At 39.1% G+C, this 24,779-nt stretch overlaps 1 protein-coding gene across 4 annotated transcripts in view; it reads right to left on the bottom strand.

Annotated features, from left to right (window-relative positions):
- PRKAR2A (protein kinase cAMP-dependent type II regulatory subunit alpha) overlaps positions 1–24,779 on the bottom strand; it is a 77,442-nt gene that overhangs the window by 18,834 nt on the left and 33,829 nt on the right. The window contains exons 2-6 of one of the 4 annotated variants that reach the window (XM_049716203.1): positions 22,370–22,522; positions 20,276–20,314; positions 10,788–10,840; positions 8,228–8,311; positions 3,401–3,507 (exon numbers count right to left, since the gene is read on the bottom strand). In XM_049716203.1, the coding sequence (XP_049572160.1) occupies positions 3,401–3,507; positions 8,228–8,311; positions 10,788–10,840; positions 20,276–20,314; positions 22,370–22,460 (374 nt within the window). In that variant the 5' untranslated portion in view covers positions 22,461–22,522. Of the gene's footprint in view, positions 1–3,400; positions 3,508–8,227; positions 8,312–10,787; positions 10,841–11,327; positions 11,432–20,275; positions 20,315–22,369; positions 22,523–24,779 lie in introns of those variants that run through there. The other 3 variants (XM_004283910.4, XM_049716202.1, XM_049716204.1) reach the window with 3 other exon arrangements.

The following is a 24,779-nucleotide window of genomic DNA, read 5'->3' as shown; positions in this document are numbered from 1 at the left end:
AGAGTTTTTATCATGGAAAGGTGTTGAATTTTGTCAAATGCTTTTCCTGCAGGTATCGAAATGATTGTATGGGTTTTCTTTTGTAGTCTGTTGAAAACTAGGATGTAGAACTGATTAAAATAAAGAAAAAAATGATACAATTCTCTATCTATTGATTGTTAATGACTACTAAAGAAAAATATTCAGAATGGACAAACATTTGGAGAAACAGTCACTCTCAATACACCACTGAAGCAAGTGTAAATGTTTTAAAGTTTCTGAAAGATAATTAACAACATAACAAATTCCTAAAGAGACCCTTTGACACAGCAATTCCATTTCTAGGCACTCTGAAGGAGATAATCAAAGATATTGGAAAATATTTAATTGCAGGGATGCTCACCAGGTAATATTTATAAGAACAAAAACCAAAAACCACAATTTAATCTGCTAACAATAGGGGATAGGTCAAATATATGTCTATATTCATATTATGCAGTCAATATAAATCATGACATAGAATAATATTGTATCCCATGGCCAACTACTTCAAATAGATTTTAAAAATCAAGTCAATGTATATGACCTAACATAAAAAGTATACATATAAATGTAATAAAGAGTTGACTACATTTTACATGTTTGTTAACAGCTTTCAAGCCCTACCACTCCCAATCCTTCTTCCTCTTCTGTCTCACATCTGGGAAAGCTGAGAAGAAAACCTGGGTGCTCCCTTATTTGGCACTGATGGGATATTCAAACAAAACTAGAGCCTGCTCATATATAAGAGTACTCTGACCTCAGCCCCACCCTCTAACCACCGTGAAACGCCAAGCCAGTCACCCCTCCCTGCTGTCTTAAGTCATTTTTGGACCTCTTGGGAACCTGGCCTGTTCTCCCTTAAAAGCCTCATTATGTGAGTGATAAATCTTTTCATACACTCTTAGCTGTGTGTGTGGTATGATCAGTCTCAATATCTGAACCAAATTTGGGGTAATGGATCTGACCTAACAGTAAAGCATAGGAAAAAAAAAAAAAAGAAAAAAGAAAGGAAGAATATACTCTGGGGATGAAATTAGGGCTAAATTACTTTCTTTCCTTGTTGTTTTTTTTTTTTTTTCCCCTAAGTTTCCTACAAAGAGCCTCCACTTGTCTGATAAAAATCATTAGGTATCATATGTTACACAAGAAGCAAAGAATAAAGCCAATCACTCAAATATCAGGTACACAGTACCAACCCTGCTCTCAAGGGAGCTCACCACTGAATAGGTAAGCTGAACTGTGTTTGACCTGGTGGACAAGGCAAAAGTAACAAGGACATGAGTGGAATAAATGGAACTCAGGGTAAATTCACTTACGTGTTTTTAGTCTCTCTTCCAGGAGACGCTAGCAACTTAATTTTGGGAACACAAATAATTTCAGGAAGCCACAAAACAGAGTCTTTCCTAACCTCTCTCACTTCGGTCCTCTTCCAAATAATGGGACATATTTTTCTCACTGTTGTTATCATCAAATTATGTAATAATTATCTATTTAATTATGTAATAGTTATCTATTTCTAGTCTCTCCAACTAGAAAATGAGTTTTTTGAGGTCAGGAACAATATCTTTTTAATAATTAATTAACAACCACTTTCAGTGCATGCAAAAGATAATACCTCTCATTTACATGTGTAATAACAAATCATTCCCTTTGTAGACAGGCATTTCAACCTATAAGCTATGGATATGTGCAGGTAAATGCTTATTTCCCAGACTGCAGGTACCTACTGGGATTCCTGTCTTGGTGAGGGAGCACACGGCAGAGCAAGGGGGAAAGGTGGCTGTTGGAAGTGGTGATATAACTTAAAAAAATTATTCTGTCACTACTTACAGAATTCTATGAAGGAAGCATGAGCATAATAGATAAAACAGTCTTTAAGAAGACATTATTTGTATCATCTTTACTCTTTAAATAAAACATTTCTTTCCTAACCCTAACTGTAATCATCTGTCAAAGTATCAAGGGCCAAAAGGTTACCCAAGGAGTACGTTCTTTTTTTTTTAACGTTTATTTTTTTTTAATTAATTAATTACTTATTTATTTTTGGCTGCATTGGGTCTTCTTTGCTGCACGCGGGCTTTCTCTAGTTGCGGCGAGCAGGAGCTACTCTTCGTTGAGGTGCGCAGGCTTCTCATTGCGGTGGCTTCTGCTGTTGCAGAGCGCAGGCTCTAGGCGCGCAGGCTTCAGTAGTTGTGGTGTGTGGGCTCAGTAGTTGTGGCTCGCGGGCTCTACAGCGCAGGCTCAGTAGTTGTGGTGCTAAGTCGGGCTTAGGTGCTCCGCGGCATGTGGGATCTTCCTGGACCAGGGCTCGAACCTGTGTCCCCTGCATTTGCGGGCGGATTCTTAACCACTGCGCCACCAGGGAAGTCCAAGTAGTACATTCTTGAACACTTTCCTGAACGAGCAAAAGGCTCGACGAGACAGGGGACCAGCTGAATCTAGTATAGCTACTTGATCAAAATGAAAAGACCCTTAAAAATCTTAAAAATCAGGAAAGCAATTGGAAAAAAATGAATAAGGTCTGCAGAGTAGATGAGAGTACTGTATAAAATGTTAATATCTAATTTTTACAATTGATCTCTGCTTATGTAAGAGAATATTCTATTTTTAGGAAATATACACTGAAGTATTCAGAGGTAAAAGGGCTTATACCTGCAACTTACTTTCAAACAATAAAGTTAATGTGGTAAAACATAAATCTGGGGAACCCAGGTTTATAAGAATTTTTTGTACTATTTGTGTAACGTTTCTATAACTCTGAAATTATTTCAAATGAAAAAATGAAAAATAATTAATGGAAGACATTGGGTGAAGCAACATCTTATTGATCTTAAACTCTGGTGAGGGTGTTCCTTTCAGGACTGAGGAGGGGTCAGAAGGAGTCCTCCAGGTGATACTAATAGCTCAAGAGGTTAGGACACACCAGGGCGAACAGGTCAAACCCAAATATTTCATGTCTCCCAACATGATTTATACCTGGAACAGAGCCAGAAGGGGCCAGAGGTATGGAGGTTGAGGCAGTATACTCATGTGTAAAATTAGGCTAGGATTGAATGATCCAGATGACAATAAAGTGTTACGGTTATTCTTTACAAAATCAATTCACTTGAACACTTGCAAATAACATGTTTATAAAGCATAGCTTGCACATTTCACCTAATTGTAGATAGTGGCAACCCAAGTATGGGTTGTACTGAGGACTCAGGGCAGCAGTAGATAGAGAAAGGCAGGCTGTGGACAGAGAGGGGCAAGCTTTGAGAAGCTTGTTTACGTGGCCCTAAGTCCTGTTTGGGCTGAACAAAGCATAGGGTAAAGCACTTGCCCTGAATTATGGATCTTATTAAGTACAGCCGTGCAACTGCAAAACTCCATCTCCTACCGTTCAATGACATAAAAGTTGTCCCCATCATCTCCTTGGTCAATGACGTGCTCATCAACTTTGACTGTCCTTTCAAACATGGCATCGAGGACTTGAGAAAGCTGTTCCTGCAGGGAATACACAACGAGAAAAGATGGCTTCTACACTTGTGGGGGGAAAAAAAACTCTGCTTATCTTAGTTGGTGACTACATGGTAGATGGTAGAAGTCCCCACATCAGACTATTCCCCACGTTCAAGCAGAAACCTAAGGGCTGTCTGAAACAAATGCTTTCCTGTGGCCATTCAGCTTTGCATCTCCACATATACAGCACAGTTGCCAAGTTTTCTGAGGCAGCATTGTTTTGAAAATACATTCTATAATTTACGCAAAAACAGGTATCTAAATCATGGTGCCTATTCTCCCAGCCGCACCCACAAGACTGTCACCTGCCTTGATGGCTCTACTATGTCAGGTATAAAGCCATGTGATGCCACCTTCCTCCAGGTGTTGATATTAACAGGATTATCAAGGCTAAAAGGCTGAGATGGCCTCACAGGTTATCTCATGGAACAGCACAACTACTACTCTGACTAGCCAAGCACATCACTTTACCTCTCTGAGACTCAGTTTCTTCATATGCAAAAAAGGGTTTAATAAATAGTTTCTAGCTCATCAACTTTTATGACTAAAGGAGAAAAATCTAAGGAAAGTATATGTCACATAACAGGTACTCAATAAACGAGATCTATTACCAGACATGTAATACTGCTACAATCATTTATACACAACATATACAATTAGTTACTTACCAATATTACCTGCCATAACCAGAAGGTAACTAACTGTACCAGTAAGTATAATGAAAACAAAACAATGCTATTAAATTCTAACAAAACAGTGATCTCAGTCTAGGGCCGGCATCCCTCTGTCAGGGAAATCAGTGACTGTTACGGAGCACTAAATACCAGTTTCAACTCAGAGAAAGACTTTGTCTTTGGAGGAATGTGGATTGAAGATCTGACAAGGAAATAATTTTATTGCTGCATAATTCCATGTGATTTAGTGTTCTGTCAGTGTGACTGTTCTATCTAAAATAACATTATCACCAAAAAGCACCTCTTTAGTTCCATAGTTCCAGGTGTGCTGAATACTGTAAAAGTTGACAAATACTAAAAAGGAAGGCTTGCTACTCATGTGTCATCCACGTTAATGTGGAATGTGAGCTCAGTGTTGCCAGAAATCTCATGTTTAAATACAAGTAACAAATTAAAGTTTTCACATACAATACAGACCAAACATACACATCTATACCTGGCTGTATCTGGCCTGTGGGCTGTCCATTGGCAGCCTCATGTTTTGAGTAACTCTTCTTTTTCTGGCCTGGACTCTTCAGAAACATCAGTGTCATGATATAGAATAAGGCATGGGGGAAGCAATCTGGGTTACAGGGGACTAGAATCATACCATGACAACCAAAAGCAACGTGTGACTCAGGACTTGAAAACAAAACAAAAAAGCCCTAGAAAACTTTACAGGGAAAATCTTAAAAGCAGTTCATACATACTCATACATGTGCCTACATATACACACAAGAAACAGTGTAAATGTGGCAAAATGTTAACAACTGGTCAATCTAGGTCAAGAATATAAGAATGTTCATGGTACTATTCTTTGACTTTTCTGTAAATTTGAAAATTTAAAAACAAAGGTTTGGGAAGTAAATTTTTAAAAAATAGAAACAAATACACTCACTGGAATGGCTAAAATTTGAAAAGACAGATAATAGCAAATGTTGGTTAAGGATACAGAACAATTGGAAATGTCACATATTGTTGGAAGGAATGCAAAATGGTATAACCACTTTGAAAACCATCTGGTAGATTTTTACAATATCAAGCATATACCTATCCTATGACTCAGCAATTTTGCCCTCAGGTATTTTACTGAAGAGAAATGAAAAAAAAAGTTCGCAAAAAGACTTGTATAAAATGTCCAGAGCATTATTCATAAGAGCTAAAAGCAAGAAATAGACCAGGTATCCATTGTCAGAAAAATGGATAAACAAACTGGTATTTTCATATAATGGAATACTTCTCAGCAATAAAAGGGAATGAACGAACATCACCAAAACAATGACACACTGACATCATGGATCCCTTGATATGATGCTCTGAGAAGGACACAACAGAATTTCTGTGTAGTCTGGCCAAAGATGTATAACCGCATTTCAATCATGAGGAAATATCAGACAAACTCAAATTGAGGTATATTCTATAATGTAATTAACCAGTACTCTTCAAAGTGTCAAGATCATGAAATACTAGAAAGAACTGAAAACTATCGCAAATTGGAGGAGACTAAGGAGAAATAACAGCTAAGTGCAATGTGGGTTTCTGGACTGGATTATTAACTAGGAAAAAAAAATTAGTGAGAAAACTGATGAAATTTGAAGAAGGTTTTTAGTTTAACTAATGGTATTATAACAATGTCATTTTCCTGGTTTTGTTTTGTTTTTTTTTACATCTTTATTGGAGTATAATTGCTTTACAATGATGTGTTAGTTTCTGCTTTATAACAAAGTGAATGAGTTATACATATACATATGTTCCTATCTCTTCCCTCTTGCATCTCCCTCCCTCCCACCCTCCCTATCCCACCCCTCTAGGTGGTCACAAAGCACCAAGCTGATCTCCCTGTGCTATGCGGCTGCCTCCCACTAGCTATCTATTTTACGATTGGTAGTGTATATATGTCCATGCCACTCTCTCGCTTTGTCACAGCTTACCCTTCCCCTAATTGTACTATGGTTATGTAATATGCTAATATTGGCGGAAGCTGGATGAGGGGTATATGGGAACTCTACTATTTTTACAACTTCTTTTATGAGTCTAAAACTAGTTCAAAATAAAAAGTGAAAAAAGGAAATGGAATGTTGAATAAGAAAGAGTCTCAAAAATATTGTGCTGAGTGAAAAGAATCTCTCACAACAGAGTATATATTGTATGATTCCACTTATATGAAATTCTAGAAGGCAAAATTAATTTATGGTAGAACAAATCAAAATAGAAGTTGTCTCTGGGGGGAGGCGAGCAAGAATTGATCATGAAGGGGCATAAGGAAACTTTTTGGGGTGGTGGCAACATTCTACATCTTGATAGGGGTTTGGATTACCTAAGTGTATGCATTTGTCAAACCTAAGTACACTTAAAACTCATGCATGCATTTCATTATATGCAAACTTTACATTAAAAAGCTATAAACAAATATTGAACTATCATGATATGCATGCCAAAGTATTTAAGGGAAATATACTGAGATCTCCAATTTACTCTGAAATTATCCTCAAAAATAAGATGGGTTAATGCAGGGGCCAGCAAACAGTTGACTGTTTTTGTAAATAATGTTTTATTGGAACACAGCCATACCCTTTCATTTATGCATTGTCTATGGTTGCTTTCCTGCTACAATAATGAAGGTGAGTAGTTGTGACAGAAATATTTAGTATCTGGTTCTTTAAGCAAAAGTTTGCCAACCCCTTGGTTGAGGGTAGACGGTATATCATGTGACAAGCACAGTAAAATGTTAATGTTAGAATCAAGGCAGTGGATAAATACATGTTCTGTAAAATCCTTTCCACTTTGTTGTATTTGAATATTTTCATGATAAAATGTTAGAAAAATATAATTAAATCTGAAAATTCAGTTATCATTTTTCAAGACTGAAATGGTAAAATGATGTTCTCCAGCACTAAGAAAAATCTGAATACTAGACTGACACAGCAACTTCTTTAGAACATATGATAGTATAAAATTTACAAGGGGTTTTATTCACAGTAGATAAAGAAGCAAGTATGCTTTCCATTGATACAGATGAGTCTTCCAGGGAAAACAGTTGATACAGACTATTATTTCTTACAACCAGCCTTTCCTTGAACTCATGGTCCTTGTTTTATTCAATCTCAGACTAATAAAATTCTGATTAAAGTTCTCGCTATTCCTATAACCACACAGCTACCAAACAGTCTGGTTTACAGACACCAGGGATAGTTGATTCCCTTGATTGATACAACATAAACTCATGTTTGACCAGCCAGATTCCCAGAAGGCTGTGGGGATATCTTCAGAAGACATATTTGCAGGAGCTGGGTAGTAGGAGAATTCTATTTCCTATCCTTCCTGTCTCTGCACATTCTGGGATTCCCCAGCAGGCCCAGCACCTCAGCCATTCATGTGGCTTCAGCATGTGGCCGTCAAAGTACAGAAGGAACAGGAAATCTGAAGCATCTCTGTCCTCAGGAGGTAGCCCTGTTTTCCATCTCCACCAAGAGAGGGAAGACAGGCACAGGCACAGATCCTGTGCTGGGGCCTTAAAGACAAACACCACTCTGTGTGTGCCCCATGCCTGAGGTCTTCACTGAGAAATAATAAGAGGTGCCTTACACCAAAGGAGTGAGAAGCAGTCACACACTTCCAGTGGGTTAACCGCTACCGGTAGAGAGGACGCCACACTGGCATCTTTGGAGAAATTACTCTTCAGCATAAATAAAGACCCTCCAAACTAAGCCAGGGTCATGCAAACCTGAGCATTTCCTTTTAATATGACCCAACTGCATGGTCCTCAAATGGTATTGCCTTGGAGGAAGTACCAAAGCAGTTCAGAGAAATACTAAAAGTCATCTGAAAAGCTCATTATGGATTACAGTGCTCAACACAATGCAAACATTTGCAAGTAAGAAGAAGCTAAGGTTTTAATGCCTCATATGACTGTGGCTAAGATGCTAAAAACTGTTTAAATGATGAATAGGACAAAAGCTAAAAGCCAAAAATATTTTAAAAATCAATGTTACCTGATCAAGATTTTTGAAAAGAAGAATATCTTTGCAAGCTTCCTGAAGTCTGCACCTCTGTTGATCAGTTTTAGGATGAATCACCTGCCAATCCAAATAAAACCAGGAAAATTTTTTTATTCTATTTAAAAATATTACTTAACTTACAAATTGGTATATTTCTTTCTCCTAAAAATGGGAAAAATTAAGAGCATGTTTACTATAATTTTAACTCTATACAAATACCAAGCAGTACCCTGATCGTGGACAGGAAATATGATAGGGGTGAAGAGTACCCACCCTGGACCACCCACTGGCTGTGTGGCTGGCAGCAAGTCAGCTATGCACTGGAAGCCTCAGAGTCCCCATCCGAAAAGCAGAAGGTCACATATCGTTCATTCAACAAATATTAAGCATCGACTAGGTGCCAGGCACCGTCTCAGCTCTGGGGACACAGCAGTGAACACAAGACAAAAACACCTGCTTTCACATTCACTAAATACATAAAGTATCTTAGAGTGACAAGGCTAAGGAGAAAATAAGGTAGGGAAGGGTGCGTGTATGAGTGTGCATGTGCGTGTGTGCGTCCAGAGGAGGCCTGAGAAGGTGACACTTGTAAAGATCCCAAGGAACTGAGGACAACCTGAGGGAGTGAGTAACGTTGACATCTCTAAGAGCACCTCAAGCAGAAGGAACAGCAAGTGAAAACAAGGTCTTATGGTTGGTTAATAGCATGTTTGAGAAAAACCAGGAGACAGATGTGACTGATGCAGAGCGAGGAGAAAAGATCAGGAAGAGACCAGGTTTGGGGGTTAGGTGGAGGGCATTGTAGATCACAGATCTGGAACTTTTCTCTAGTGACATAGGGGCAATCTGAGGGTTCTGACAGAGGAAGGAAAGAGATCTAATGTTTTTAAAGGCTCATGCTGGCTCCTGAGTGAAGAACAGCCTTGAGGGAGGCAACAGTGAAAGCCAGAAAGCTACTGTGATTATCCTAGTGCTAAATGGTGGTGATTAGGACCAAGGTGGTAGCCATGAAGGTGTTGAGAAGTACTGGAATTTTAAATATGTTTTGAAGACTGAGCCTATCAGATTTGCTGAAAATTTGAATGTGGGTATGAAAAAATGAGAGGAGCTGAGGGTGACCCTAAAATTTTGGACCTGAGCAACAGGAAGTTTGGAACTGCCAAGAAGTGAGCTGGAGAAGACTGTGGGTGAAAAAGAATGTCTAAACGGAAATAGTCAGGAGCTCAGTATGAGTTGTCTATTGAAATGTAAGTGGAGATGGCAACTAAACAACTGCCATACAAGCTAGAGTTCAAACCTCAACAGCTTAGTATTACTAGTAGTATTAGTGATATCTACAAAATTAGAATTGTCATAAGGATTAAATGAGCTAATACAGGCAGTGTTTAAAACAGAACCTGGCATTTAGTAGGTGCTCAAAAACTATTACTCCTATTACTAATACTACAGATATTTAATAAATGTTTACTGAACTAAAAAAAATAATTATTGCCTAGTATCGCTGTTATAATTGAGAGGCCCATCAAGCTCCTTCCTAAGTATTGTCTTCACCCTAAAAAAAGTACATTGCTTAAACTGACCAGAAATAACAGATGCCAAAAGTGTTAAGTAATTTAAATTTGTGATATTAAAAAGTTAGTAAAAAAAGTTTTAACTTTTTAAACTCATCAAAATTTTACAATATCTAAAATAAAAAATTCAAAAACCTACATGTCTATTATATTCACACAATGGTAGCATTTTATTATTAGAATACTTCAGAATCTTTCATAGTCTACTCATTTTAAGGCACACTTGAAAGATCATTAAAGTTTCTTTTATAACATCAATCTTTTAAAAAAGATGGTTCAAATTTGCTTTTATAAAAGTAATTTGTTAACTGTACAAGAATTTAAAAACCTGACTTTTTAAAAAAGCACCCAAATATCAACCATAGTCCTACAACAACTACTGTTAATATCTGGGATATATCCTTCCAGGTATAAATCTTTGCACAAACAAGTAAATAAGTAAATAGGTAGACAGACGGATAGATATTTTTAAATTATTTTTTATTTTATAAAATGCTCTATAAAATGTACCTCAAATATACATCATTCCATGTCATTAAGCCCAGTCCTGTACCATCATTTCCAATTGCTGCAGATTCTCTTGACTTGAATGTACCTTAATTTAGCCCTTGGCATCCCCATTTTGGTTCATTTATGTTGCTTCCATTTTTCAATTTTACAATACTGCAATAATCTCCTTAGAAAGGACCCAACTGTTTGTTAGGGATGAATTCTCCTTCACGTAACTGCTGAGTCAGCTGGCTTGACTAAGTATAAAGCTCTGACAGCTACAGCTAGGCATCCCTCCTTACCATATCCTCAACCAATCTTGCTTTCATTCTTCTTAATAATTGTCAATCTGTTAGTTAAAAGATGGCATCTTGCTGAGATTTTAATTTGTATTTATTTTAAATGTCAGCATGATTAGATTTGGTATGTAGAGGAGGAGGGGAGTGAGTGGGGACTAAAATTATTCTACCTAATACCTTTGCTGCAGTTCTTACCCTTGGATCAGTATCCTCCTCTTCCTCATCAGGGTTATAGGTCTCAGCACAGACTAAATTTGGAGAGAAAATAAAGAGAAAAATAAATAAAACAGATGTGTGTTTTACTGGAAAATAGGAAGTGGACACAATTTTTTTTTATTCACTGTTTTCTAAAGCTATAATGATTTTTGTAATCCCTTCCTTCAATTAACAAATATATTAAGTACCTAGTAATGCCAGGCATTCTGTTAGTGATGAAAAGCCAGCTCTCTAGGGATTGGTAGTCCAAACAGGAGAGAGATGATAAAAAATATTATCTACTAAATTCTATGGTAGTAGCAAGGACAAGCAAGGAAGTAATATCTCTGCTGAGCTATGAAGCAGGGATGGAAAACCAAAAAGTACAGTATATGCAATATAAACATATGGATATGGAATTGGAGTAATTATGAAAAGAATAAGTTGAAATAAAATATCTCAACATCATTATGTACATGAATGACTTAAAAGTAAGAATTTTTTTTTTTTTTTTTTTTTTGTGGTAAGCGGGCCTCTCACCGCCATGGCCTCTCCCGTTGCGGAGCACAGGCTCCGGACGCGCAGGCCCAGCGGCCATGGTTCACGGGCCCAGCCACTCCGCGGCACGCGGGGCCCTCCCGGACCGGGGCACGAGCCCGTGTCCCCCACATCGGCAGGCGGACCCTCAACCACTGCGCCACTAGGGAAGCCCAAAAAGAATTTTAAACAAAGTAAATACTATGTGCCAGGTTCTGTTCTAGGTACAGTATTATATAAATCTAAAACCAACTTGATTTTCTTTGCAGGTAACCTGTGTTTGCACCAGCGGGCCACAGGACGTGTCTTTGTTGTAAAGCAAAGATTTAAAAAATATTAACTGAACAATTGTTTATAATAGCAGAATATCATAAATGATATAAGTACCCATTTGAATCATACAGCTATAAGAAAGAACGAGGAAAATCCCCATAGGCTAATAAATAGTGAGTTCTAGGGGAAAAAAAGGCAAAAAAAAACCAAGGTGAAGAATATACTACATAGTATGCTGTCCCTTCCATAAAGAAGGACTTCCATGATAAGAATTGGGGAAGGGGGACTTCCCTGGTGGTCCAGTGGTTAAGAATCCACCTTCCAATGCAGGGGAAGCGGATTCGATCCCTGGTTGGGGAACCAAGATCCCACATGAAGCGGGGCAACTAAGCCTGCATGCTGCAACCACTGAGCCCGTGCACTCCAGAGCCCAAGCACCACAACTAGAGAGGAGCCCACGTGCCTCAACAAAAGATCCAGCATGCTTCGGGGAAGATCCTGTGTGCCGCACCTAAGACCCAATGCAGCCAAAAAACAAGGTGGGGAGGAAGGGAATAAATACATAAATATGAATATATATACAAAAAATTTAACATATTTATTTTTTCAAAAGGAAACAAGAGAAGGATAAACCAGACAGAAGTAAAACTGTTTCCTAGAAGGTAGGCAGAAACAAAAAAGAAGGGATAGGGAAGGGAATGAAACTTCTCTAAGAAAATTCTTTTATATAGTTTTGACAGTTAAGCCATGTTAAAATGTTTTATATACTTAAAAAATTAAATTGATAAGGATGGAGGGACCCTAAAACTGAATACAAAGAGAAACAAATGAACCTAACCACATATCAGGTTGATAACATAACCACAGAGAAGGAAAGGAGAATTATTTTAAGTAGCTTCTGAACATAGTACTGTAACCATCCACCCTCAGTGGGATATATTCCAATGACAAAAAAGAACTGCTATTTCCAGTGGTACAGTAATTCCAAAACTCCTCTGTGTACTACAGTTGTGAGTAAACAAATATACAGCCAGATGTTTTTCACTGGAGAAAAGGGGAATAAAATTATGGAACAGAAGAAGGGTTAGAATTGGAGATGTCAGTACAAGTCATGATTTTAAAATCTTACCCTTAGGTGTTACAATGGTAGACACAATGAATTATCTAGTGAATAAAAAAGTTAGTGTACTCACTAACAAAACTGTTTTGCCAGGAATGATCTAGATGTGATCACTGGTGTTGCCCAGAATGCAACAAAATAAAGGCAATGATATTTTGCATTCTATGAGCATTTTGTAGTGGACCTTTCTAATCTTCATTCCTCTTACAGCCTTAATCTACCAAATTCATTCATAAGCCTTGTATTATTTGTTAGGGTTTATTTCTTATTTGTTAGCAGGCAGGAAATATAAAAGTTTCTTGACCCTATGCTCAATTCTTTTGTATGATGGCTAAAAATCTCTACATATCTATAAAGAGGGGATAAGATGATACATACCACTCTCAATTTAACTCCTGATTTCTTACAGACATTTACTCATTGCAGCCCTGGTCTAGCTTGCATCCCAGCTTCCCCTTCCTCATTGATTCTCTGATCTAATGGAATACCTGAGAAATGGTGACTCCTAGCATGACCTGTACACAGGACTCCCTTCCCTGCCCAGCCTACTTGTGTGGACCACGCCTTCTGTACTGTAATGCCATCAACACTCTGCATGTCTAACAGGGACCCAGTATCCTTAAATAGATGGAGAAAAATCAGGGAGAAGGGAGTAAGAGCATAGGCACCATTCTAGTCCCTAAAACAGTATCAGGTAATGTTCTGCAGAGAGTGCTGCCCAGCCCCTGGTGGTGCAGGCTTTTGTAGCTGAGCCAGGGAAGTGATAATGGGATGTAGATAATGACTTTCTTTCTATCTTTCTCCAAGCCATTCCTGTTTCCACAAGGAAACAAGTTTATCTCAGATCTGTCCTAAAGATTAAGGCAGACACCTTCCTGAGTTCCTAGATGTTATTGCTGCCTCTTTTCACATCTTCATAGGTATTTGGGTTGGGGCTGAGGAAGCAGCCAGAGGGCAGCTAACCAGATAGTATTTTAAACTGCAAACCTCTTGGTTCTTTGCACTCTCGATTAATGTTGTCATTATCAACCCAGCTTTCTAAACCAGAAATTTGGAACTCACCATGGCTTCCTTCTTTCACCTCTTACCCAATGAATACATCAGATTCTACCTCAGAAATATTCTCATATTTGACCTTTATTCAGCCTACTCTGCTACTCCTTGGTCCAGGATTTCAAAATGTCTTCTTAGAAATACGCATTTAAAAAAAACTCATTTTGGAGACAGATGGATATATGAGTATTATTATACTAACTGTCTCTACTTTTGCATATGTATGAAAATATTCATTTAAGAAGTTGAAAATAATAAGCCTTTAGTGATGAGACTGACAGGATCTTACTGATAATGACACTTAGTCTTGAGCTAGCCTATTTCCAGGCTTGCTTTTCCTCTGAGTTTGGAGGAAAGTATTTTAGCAACTTAGCTCATTTTTATATTTTTAGACAATGTAACTGAGGCAACAAATGTTATAGTTTTTAAGTCTTAAGGTACAGCACTATGATTTAAACAAAAGTAGTTATTTGCATTAAAATTTTTAATGTTTCTATTTGTGAAAAACATTATATCTTTATTTTTTTAAACTGGTTTTCATTTTTTCCCTTTTCTTTTGAACATCAGACTCAGCTCCCTTTTCCCTCTTCCTTTGTTTACCCTCAACCTCTCTACTTTCTGGTACCGATCCCGAATTACTTTTCTCATTTTCTATATAAAAAATCCATTTTTAAGTGTCTATGTGATTGTTGCCCCTTATGGTTCTACACATCAGGAAACCTGTCTCAGTGCGGGGAGTCCCAGAGTCTGTGTCATCCCCTATGCAGCCTCAAGACCTACACTGAATGTCGGACTTCCCTGGTGGCGCAGTGCTTAAGAATCCACCTGCCAATGCAGCGGGCATGGGTTCGAGCCCTGGTCCAGGAAGATCTCACATGCCACGGAGCAACTAAGCCCGTGCACCACAACTACTGAGCCTGTGTGCCGCAACTACTGAAGCCCACGCGCCTAGAGCCTGTGTTCTGCAACCAAGAGAAGTCACCACAATAAGCCCGCGCATGGCAACAAAGAATAGACCCCGCTCGCCACAACTAGAGAAAGCCCACGCACAGCAAAGTCTCAACCCAGCCAAAAATCAATCAATCAATAAACAAATTTTTAAAAAAAGACCTACACTTTTTAGGTCATGAGATGGTCAAGACCTATTGAAGATGAAGACTAAAAGAGCAGCACAGCCCCTCATTTGAGGGAATTAATTTTGCCACAGTTCTCCAGCAGATGTCACTAGTTAGTAATCGGAAACAGTACAAAGTAACAACATTATCCAGCAGAATTTCCTCTTCTAAATTTTAACTGGTGCTTCTTCCATCCAGAAACGTGAATCACTAAAATGTGTTTGTGAGAGAAAATCCCCTCATTTCTACAAAGAAATGAGCCCAGATCCTGGTCACAGGCATGAGGCCCTGTGCTGTCCTGCCAGCGCCCATGAAGAGTTGATATAGCCTGGGTATATTAGTCAGCTAGGGCTGCCATAACAAAATACTACAGACTGGGTGGCTTAAACAACAGAAATTTATGAAACAAAAGGGTTTTTCTTTTTTGGATGAAGTTTTTTTAAAAAATATTTATTTATTTATTCGGCTGCATTGGATCTTAGTTGCAGCACGTGGGATCTTTCATTGTGCCACGCAAGCTTCTCTCCAGTTGTGGTGCGAGCTGCACAGCGCGCCGGGCTCAGTAGTTTTGGCACGTGGGCTCTACAGTGCGTGGGCTTAGTTGCCCTGTGGCATGTGGGATCTTAGTTCCCCAACCAGGGATCGAACCCGCATCCCCTGCATTGGAAGGAGGATTCTTAACCACTGGACCACCAGTGAAGTCCCTGGATGAAGTTTTTAAATGAACAGAATCACACTAACGTTTTAAACTGAAAGACAGTTAACACTAATTTAGAACTATTTAAAGAAAACTGCATTTAAGGAATTTATGGACTGTCTTCATTTGATGCATTTATCACTTGATGTAGAGGGACTGTTCTGCTAGAAGGATTTGGAAGGTACAGATTTTCAATTCCAGTGATTTGCAAGGGAGAGGCAGCATCAAGGAGGGGAAAAGCTCATCTATGAAGCTACACTCACTGGAGTCTGAGCTTACGTCCATCTGTTGCTCAGTCACTATTTCTCTATGTCCCCAGTCCTTGGTCTCTTCAACACTAAGAGGGGATAACAATAGTAGAACCATGTTAAAGCGTTAATAATAGGAGGTGACATTTAAACTTAGGGCCGGGCTCACAGGAGACACTCAACAACTGTTAGCTCTCCTATGCTGCTTTACTTTCCAGATTATTATTCAGTCAGACACCCTGAATTGTTGAAGTCTCTTCTGCAGTGTTTGACACAGCACATGTCCTCACACAACTAGTTTTAGCTGAAATCCTTGGATCACATCAGGAGCCCATTCCCCAACTATCTTTCCAATTTTATTTTATCTCCTCTCCTACAGCCAGAGCAGCCAGTTCCAGTTTATCCCCCTTCAAGTTCTTGAGACATTCTTCCACCTAGAACGCATCCTTCTTGGTACTGGCCAAATAGTAACCATGTTTTTCAACTTCCAGTGCAATTTCTGCCTCCCTCCAAGAAGTGTTTCTTTATTTTATTTCTGCCTCCAGTATTTCTCTTCCTGATTCCTCAATCCTTCCTTTGTTCCTTCCTTCTGAAGAATGTGAGTGAGCAATACACAAAGTAGCTTTGGTGAGATATGGGAGCAAAAGTCTGACTGGAATGGGCTCAAGAGAGAAGAGAAACTAGAAATATGGACAATTCTTTCAAGGGGTTTTGCTATAAAGATATGGAGAGAGAAAGGGTGGTAGCTAGAGAGGGAAGAGTGATTTTTTTAAAGTTTTATTTTTAAGAATGGAGAGCCAACGATACGTTTCTTTGCTGAGAAAAATAATCCAGTTGAAGAATAAAGATTATGCAGGATAAAGAACAGGTAACTGCTGGAAGGATGAAGGGTTGAGATCTAGTGTACAGGTGGACAACTGGACTCACAGGCAGATTAAGAAGGATAGATGGGGTGGGAGCCTAAGGAAATTCTCTTCTGTTACTTCTGTTTCCTTAGTTAAATTGAGAGGAAGATTATCTGACAGGAATGAGGATGGGGGAGGAGGTGTTGGAGGTTTGGAGAGAGAGAAGAAACGAAAGACTTATTACCTAGGAGAACAGGGGCGTGAAACAAGTATAGAAACACAGTATGATTGCTGCCATCAAGAGCCTACTAGAAGTTAATGATCATGAACTGAAATAAGATCAGTCAACAGGGCTGCGTATTTTCCCTCAACCAAGTACAGCTGTGGTGCAGACACAATAAGTGGAGAATTGGGTTAAACCACAGTGTGGTTTAGCCAAGAAAATAAAAAGGGAAAAGTGAATTGAGGGAAGGTGCCAGGGAATGGTTATAATCACTGATCAAGAAATTTAAGGTTAGTAAAGAGGAAGCGAGAAAGTGAAAAGGAGACAGGATCAATGAGTTCTGAGAGCTGGAGTGGGACAGCAAAGGAGCTGTTAGAAGACAGCAGGCAGCAGTGGGAGACTGGGATCACTGATTGAGAATATGAAGAGTTGTAATGCTGGTCCTACCACAATACAACCATGGAAATGAGTGGCTGAAGTAGGGTGGAAGACAAGAACCTTGGAGAAGAGGAGGTCAAGGAATGGAAGGACCAGACTGCAAGGATTATCTATGTGGAAATAAGAAGGAACAACCTGGGGGTTATTAGAGGACAAAAACAAGGAGGGGCAGTGGCTGGCAGAATATAATGTGAGGTTTGAAGTCGGAGGGTTTTAGGAAGGAGGGAGAGAGAATGGCCTGGAAGCAGCAATGAGGAACAGTAGAGATATTCACCCACCTCCTGTCAGTGTTACAAGGAAAGTGAACGAGAAATGAGCCATTTGAAAAGCCTGCAGGGCAGGCCAAGTTTCAGCTAGATCAGGAAGATGAAGACTGCACTCAGAGAACAGGCTCTGTTCTCTGAGTCTACGGATTTAGCTGAAGACTGACCAAGAGTTCCAGAGGGTATAAGAAAGGGTACATAGGGATGCTAAAGGGTAGTACTTAGGAACCATGCTATCTGTGGGCACTTTATCACCTCAACTGTTGCAAGTTACTTAACCTCTGCTTTGCCCCCAAGTTTCCCTATCCATACAATGGGATAATCATAGCATGTATCTCAGTGTTAGTCTGAGGATTATATTCAACAATACAAGGCAGGCATTTAGAAAGACCTTAAAAATGTGCACCTAGCACACAGCCTGCACTCAAAAAATGTTAGCTATTGCTAACAAGCTATTTGCTCTCCTGAATAATTATTTTGGACTCTATTAAGAATCCCTTTTTTTCACTTAACATTTGAATGATATTAAAAAGTTTTAACTCTTCAGTAAGATTGTAAAAGCTAAGGGTAGGGATAATACCCAGTACTCGTCTGAGTCCTCCGTAGAGTTCAAGGACTGAACCACATTGACGGAGAGGCTACGCAGCAATTCATCTGTGACCGTCTGTGACCTCTGGAGGAGATGTCACTGCACTCTCCATTCCCCAGGCCTGTCCCACAGATGTCAAGAGCTATTACTAATCTTTGGTAAAAAGGGGTGCAGGGATGAACAGAAATGGGAGATAGTAGCTCATGGGTCTCATACTAGCCTCAATTTCTATTCTATTTCCTCTCTGTAAGACTTTTTTTTTTCTTTTTTGGCTGCACCTCATGGCATGTTGGGACCCCCCCCCCCAACTAGGGATCGAACCCGTGCTCCCTGCAATGGAAGTGCAGAGTCCTAACCACTGGACCACCAGGGAAGTCCTGCCTCTGTAAATGACTTTCTATAAGTAACAACACATTCTTCAAACTCCTTTCAACAGACTTTGGTGTACAACCTTACCAAAAACTTTCTCAAAACATAAATGAGCAGATTTTCTCAAAGAAAATGATTGAGGGATAGGAAAGAGATTCTAAGCCTTATCAGATGTTAGGTCATATGACAATTTAAAGTCAAGAAACCTTCCCAGAACAAGGGGATATGAAAGAATGATGTGACACATACAGCTCGCATAGCAATTTTGAAACACATAAACATCCCAACTGTACAATCAAACAAACTCCACATGTATCTAAAAGTCAAGCATCTTATTATAAGAAAAACTTTCAGAAAACATATTTATCAGCTCTATGAAAAAATGGGGACCTTCTCAGCTTAGGAATAATCATGAAAAAAAGAGAGATGTACATAGTCAATAAATATTTACTGAGTACCTGCTCTGTGCCAGGTAGTGTTCAAGGTACCAGTCACAGATCAAAATTTTTGAGTCAATAAAAAACAGCAAAATTAAAATAAGTAGCACACCAACCTGGAAAATTTTGTATTAAAAATTTCAAAAGGTTAAAAATCATGATAGGGGCTTCCCTGGTGGCGCAGTGGTTAAGAATCTGCCTGCCAATGCAGGGGACATGGGTTTGAGCCCTGGTCCGGGAAGATCCCACACACCGTGGAGCAACTAAGCCCACGTGCCGCAACTACTGAGCCTAAGCTCTAGAGCCCACGAGCCACAACTACTGAGCCTTCGTGCCACAACTACTGACGCCTGCGCACCTAGAGCCCGTGCTCCGCAACAAGAGAAGCCACCGCAATGAGAAGCCTGCACACCGCAATGAAGAGTAGCCCCCGCTCTCCTCAACTAGAGAAAGCCCGCACACAGCAACGAAGACCCAAGATAGCCAAAAGTCAATCAATCAATCAATAAATTAAAAATCATGATAGAAATTTATTCACACTTATAAAAAATAATCTCGAGCACAACAGATAAAAGGGAAAAATATCATCAAACTAGTCCCATACAAGAAAATAAAATAGATTTCCCATATTTGGAAAACGTTCATTTTTGGTTAATAATCAAACGAATCCCAAATAAAACAATTTGAGATATATCTTACATCTAAATTAAAGGAGTATGTTTGTAAGTCAACAATATAAAAATATATTAAAAAAATAAATGAAAGGAGTAGGCACTGCCTATGTTAGTGAGATGGTGGTGGAAAAGAGGTCTTTGCAGGGTGTCTTTCTCCCTGTAGCCTGTTTTGTAGACTATCTCTAGTAAGCAATACACAGAAAAAGCCAAGGCAACGCTCAGTCTCTGACCAGAGAATGCTACTTCCAGCACTATTACTGAGGAAGTAATTTAAGTGGCTCAACAATGTAAGCAAGAAGCTAATGGCAAGCATAATATAGAATGCCAGAAGAAGTAATATGAAAAGTTGTTTTTAGAAGCCATAATTATGAACATGGAAAAATATTAATGACATAAATGAGACAAACTGATTATAATAATATAAAAATAAGTACATATACACTCAGAACTTAAAATGAAACAGAATGAAGGAACCACAGGTAATTTTTATAATGTTCTATAATGCTATCAACTTACCTTTTTATTAAAAAGATCACTTTATTTTTATTTACGATAATCCCATCTTAAAATAGCATTTCAGTAGTATGCTATGAAAAAGAACACATACCTGATACTCGCCGCCGATCAAATCTGTTAGGAACTGGAACTGCAAAACAAAGAAGCAATGTTTAGTCATCATTGTATCACATGACTCCATCTTTATCCTCCCTTTTTGCAAAGATCTTTGACAACAGAACTAGGAACCTCAATACCAAGTGGTGGATCAATTCATATTCGTCCATAATCAGCCAGAGACAGTGGTTCAACAAGATCACATAAAGACAATATAAAGAATAATATATGTCTTTGAAAACAAGCTCTTTATAACTTCAACGTGGGTGGCAATTTTATTTCTGTTGACATCCAAGTTCCACCTAATTTGTATCACACCAAATGAATAAGAAGTCTACTAAATTTACTGGTAATTTTATAATATCAAATAGTTAAATTTTCTTCTTTTAAAGATAATCCCAAGACCTGCTAGACCTGCATTTACATTTCATTTTAAAATAACTTAATGAGGGACTTCCTTGGTGGCGCAGTGGATAAGACTCCTCGCTCCCAATGCAGGGGGCCCAGGTTTGATCCCTGGTCAGGGAACTAGATCCCACATGCATGCCACAACTAGGAGTTCGCATGCCCACGTGCCACAACCAAGGAGCCCACATGCCACAACTAAGGAGCTGGTGAACTGCAACTAAGGAGCCCGCCTGCCGCAACTAAGACCTGATGCAACCAAATAAATTAAAAAATAAATATTTTTTAAAAAATAAAATAAAATAATGAGTATTACACTAAAATAAAAAATTAACCATGAAGTTATACTCTCCCTCAATACAGGTGGATTTTCTCCACCCACAGTCACTGTATTAATCAGAAAAATTGATCATGTTTTTAGGTTAAAACAAAAAAAAAAAGTTGTTTTGCTAATTTTTCCTACTTTTCACCTAACATTCCTTATGTTTCATGGTTATCTAAATTCTTACCACTGAACTATATATCATTTAAACAAGGTGGAGGGACTTCCCTGGTGGTACAGCAGTTAAGAATCTGTCTGCCAATGCAGGGGACACGGGTTCGAGCCCTGGTCAGGGAAGATCCCACATGCCGCAGAGCAACTAAGCCCATGCAGCCCATGAGCCACAACTACTAAGCCTGCGTGCCACAACTACTGAAGCCCACGGGCCTAGAGCCCATGCTCCGCAACAAGAGAATCCACCACAATGAGAAGCCCGCACACAGCAATGATGGGCAGCCCCCCGCTCGCCGCAACTAGAGAAAGCCCGCAAGCAGCAACGAAGACCCAATGCAGCCAAAAATAAATTTATAAAAAAAAATAAACAAGGTGGTTTTTTCACCTTCAAACATTAATCTGATTAATTTTATTTTTAAAATATATAAAATATGCCTTATAACCCTCCAAAAAACAGAAATTTGAGGATTAGTGAAAAACAAATTGAAGATGGCTCAGACAGCCAAACTCTAATGCGAGGTCTCTGAAAAAAACATAGACCCAGGAAGGAGGCAAATGCTCATTCATCTTAACAGGATTAGGATTATCTTTTTGCACAGCACAGGGTCAGAGTCATGTTACTGGAACAAATAGGCAAATAGTCAAAAGAAAACCCCAGCATTCCTGAAAGTACCTACAATAGTCTGTCACTACTTCTTCAATAAAAAGTGGATTAGTCAAAATTAATCCATCCACCAGGAAAGGAAGTGATTCAGTTCAACAAATATAGGTAGAGTACCTAGTATGTGCCATGCACTACAGTAGACAATTTGGGAGACATTAGTAAACAAAACAAAGATCCCTGATTTCATGGAGCTTGCTTTCTAGCTTGAGAGATGTGGGAGAGTTTCCTTTGATCATTGAAACACATGTGCTTGTCACTCAGGTAGACAGATGAAATGTACACCAGCATAAACCCTCAACCCAGGCCTCATGGAATTTCCATAATTAAAACCCCATTAAACATTAGTATACAACCTAAAATTATAAAGTACACAGTGAAACAATTTAGTATGGGTGCTATCAGGGGATACTTCAAAGGGTGAGATATCAAGATTATAGAACTATCATAAAAAAAGAAGAGTATGTTTAAAACAAAGACATAAAAGAAGGAATCAAAATTTTAAAATGCAAACTTAAAATCAATACTTTCGGGCTTCCCTGGTGGCGCGGTGGTTGGGAGTCCGCCTGCCGATGCAGGGGGCGCGGGTTTGTGCCCTGGTCCGGGAGGATCCCGCATGCCGCGGAGCGGCTGGTCTCATGGGCCGTGGCCGCTGGGCCCGTGCGTCCGGAGCCTGTGCTCTGCGACGGGAGAGGCCGCAGTGGTGAGAGGCCCGCGTACCGCAAAAAAAGAAAAAAAAAATCAATGCTTTCATATATCATGCAAAAAAGACAAAATGATTTTTTAAATTCCTAAAGCACTCCCTCTGTGAAAGAGTTCAAAAGTACTTAAAAAAAAAAAGTGACTTGCAGTGTAAAATGTAATTAAAAACACAAACATGCTGCCTGATAAATCTATGTGTTATTTCGTTTTAAATTAGTACACATCTTAAAAGCTTCCACAGGGCCAGAGGTCAGCTGCAGTTGGAGCAAGATACAATGCCAAGGCACAGAGAATGTAATTAATGACTACAGCAGACAGAGACCATCTATTGTAATTTCACCACTGCTTAAATAGCCCAAAACAGAGCACATCAGAGTTTACGTGGGTCAAAGTATTCAACCAGTGTAAGTATGAGAAAATCTTCCAGCAGAAAAACAATGCCTAAAATGCTCTCCTTTTCTATTATAAACAAATACATAGGGAATAGGAAGACTTATAATTTAGGTTACCTGATCTGAAAACATGTGCCTCAAAAATATTAACAAATGAAATCTCAGTGGAAACTAAAAGTCATTATTCCTGATTAAATGAACTCATAAATGCTGACATACCCTGAAATTAAAACATGGTTCTTTGAGCAGGTAGAATATTTTATGTGGTGAATATTAAGAACATGCTGGAGAATTTGAAAACATTTCCCAAAGTCTCTCCTATTTTAAACTGAACATGATGGACAATAGAATCTTCACTATGAACATGGTAGAATACGGCATAAAAACCTGGAGAACAGGGACTTCCCTAGTGGCGCAGTGGTTAAGACTCCACCCTCCCAATGCAGGGGGCCCGGGTTCGATCCCTCGTCAGGGAACTAGATCCCACATGCATGCCACAACTAAGAGTTCATATGCCACAACTAAGGATCCGGCAAGCCACAACTAAGGAGCCCACATGCCGCAACTAAGGAGTCCTCGAGCTGCAACTAAGGAGCCGGCAAGCCACAACTAAGGAGCCCACCTGCCACAACTAAGACCTGGCGCAACCAAATAAATAAATATTAAACCCAAACCAAACCAAACCCGGAGAACATAATCCAAGCACAGCTAGGGCAGGGCAAAGCTCAGGACTCAAGATTCTACAACTGCTGTGGCAAATAGGCACACTCAACTTAAAGCTGGGCTGGTAGGATGTTAGCAACACCAGCTGTGTACAGAGGCAAATAACAGAAGCAGGGCATTAATGAGGGCCTTGTGTTTGGAGGACCTCAGCATAGTAAAACAGCACAGAACAGTAAATCTCAAAAGTAGATTACAAAGCAGCTGTTAGGGCAGGCCCATTAGAGTGGTTAATCAAACAAAGGGATTGCCAGGAAGGGCTGCCACCAATGGGTGGCAATTATGCTGAGCCTCCATAGGCGGGGGTGAAAGTGCGTCTCTGGGCAGATGAAATAACTTGACGAAAGCCCCAAAGGCAAGAAAGTTTTTGGAGAGTGTAAATGTCCCAGGGTGCCGGGAAACATAGATGAGGGAGAAGCAGGGTGTCAAAGGAGGAACACTCAATGATGCAAGAAAAGTCCAAGAAAAGCACCGAGTACCCCATTTAGGGTTCTGAGACCCAATCAATAAACTATGGGACTCATTGGCTCACAATTAAGAAAAAAAACAGAGAACGGAAGGGAAGGAAAACAGAGAAGACAAAAAAAAAAAAATCCACCATGATTTCACACACAAATTCATTCTGCTTTCTCTATGGGTCAGAAGAGGGAAAGAATGCTGCTATTCTTTCTTTTTGAATTTTTTTTATTTTTAAAATTTATTTATTATTAATTTTTTTGGAGTATGGTTGCTTTACAATGTGATGTGGAGTCTGAGCATCAGTATTTTTTAAAAGCTCCCAAGGATGAAAATCACTACAACAGCGGAGGGAACCAGGTGGAAGCTACAAGGGTACAAGCCAGGCTTCTCTGAATATACCTTATTTGGTTGACTTTGGAACCATGTAAATATTTTACATAATTATAAAATTAAATTTGAAAAAGAAATCCCCAAAACATAAAGCAAACTAACTGTATATTTAATTGGGAGGAGAATCACACAAAGAACTATTTCAAATGACTTTAATTGGATATCCTAGCAGGGTATACTCTAAAGATAACAAGCACTGAAGAAATAGTTTTCAGAAATAATACTGCTAGTCTACGATTCTGAGACTGTTATGTGGGCATTATGGGATAAAGAA

This window comes from Orcinus orca, chromosome 10, assembly GCF_937001465.1.
Source record: "Orcinus orca chromosome 10, mOrcOrc1.1, whole genome shotgun sequence".
In the NCBI taxonomy this organism is placed as follows: Eukaryota; Metazoa; Chordata; class Mammalia; order Artiodactyla; family Delphinidae; genus Orcinus; species Orcinus orca.
This window is presented reverse-complemented; position numbering and strand designations above follow the sequence as displayed.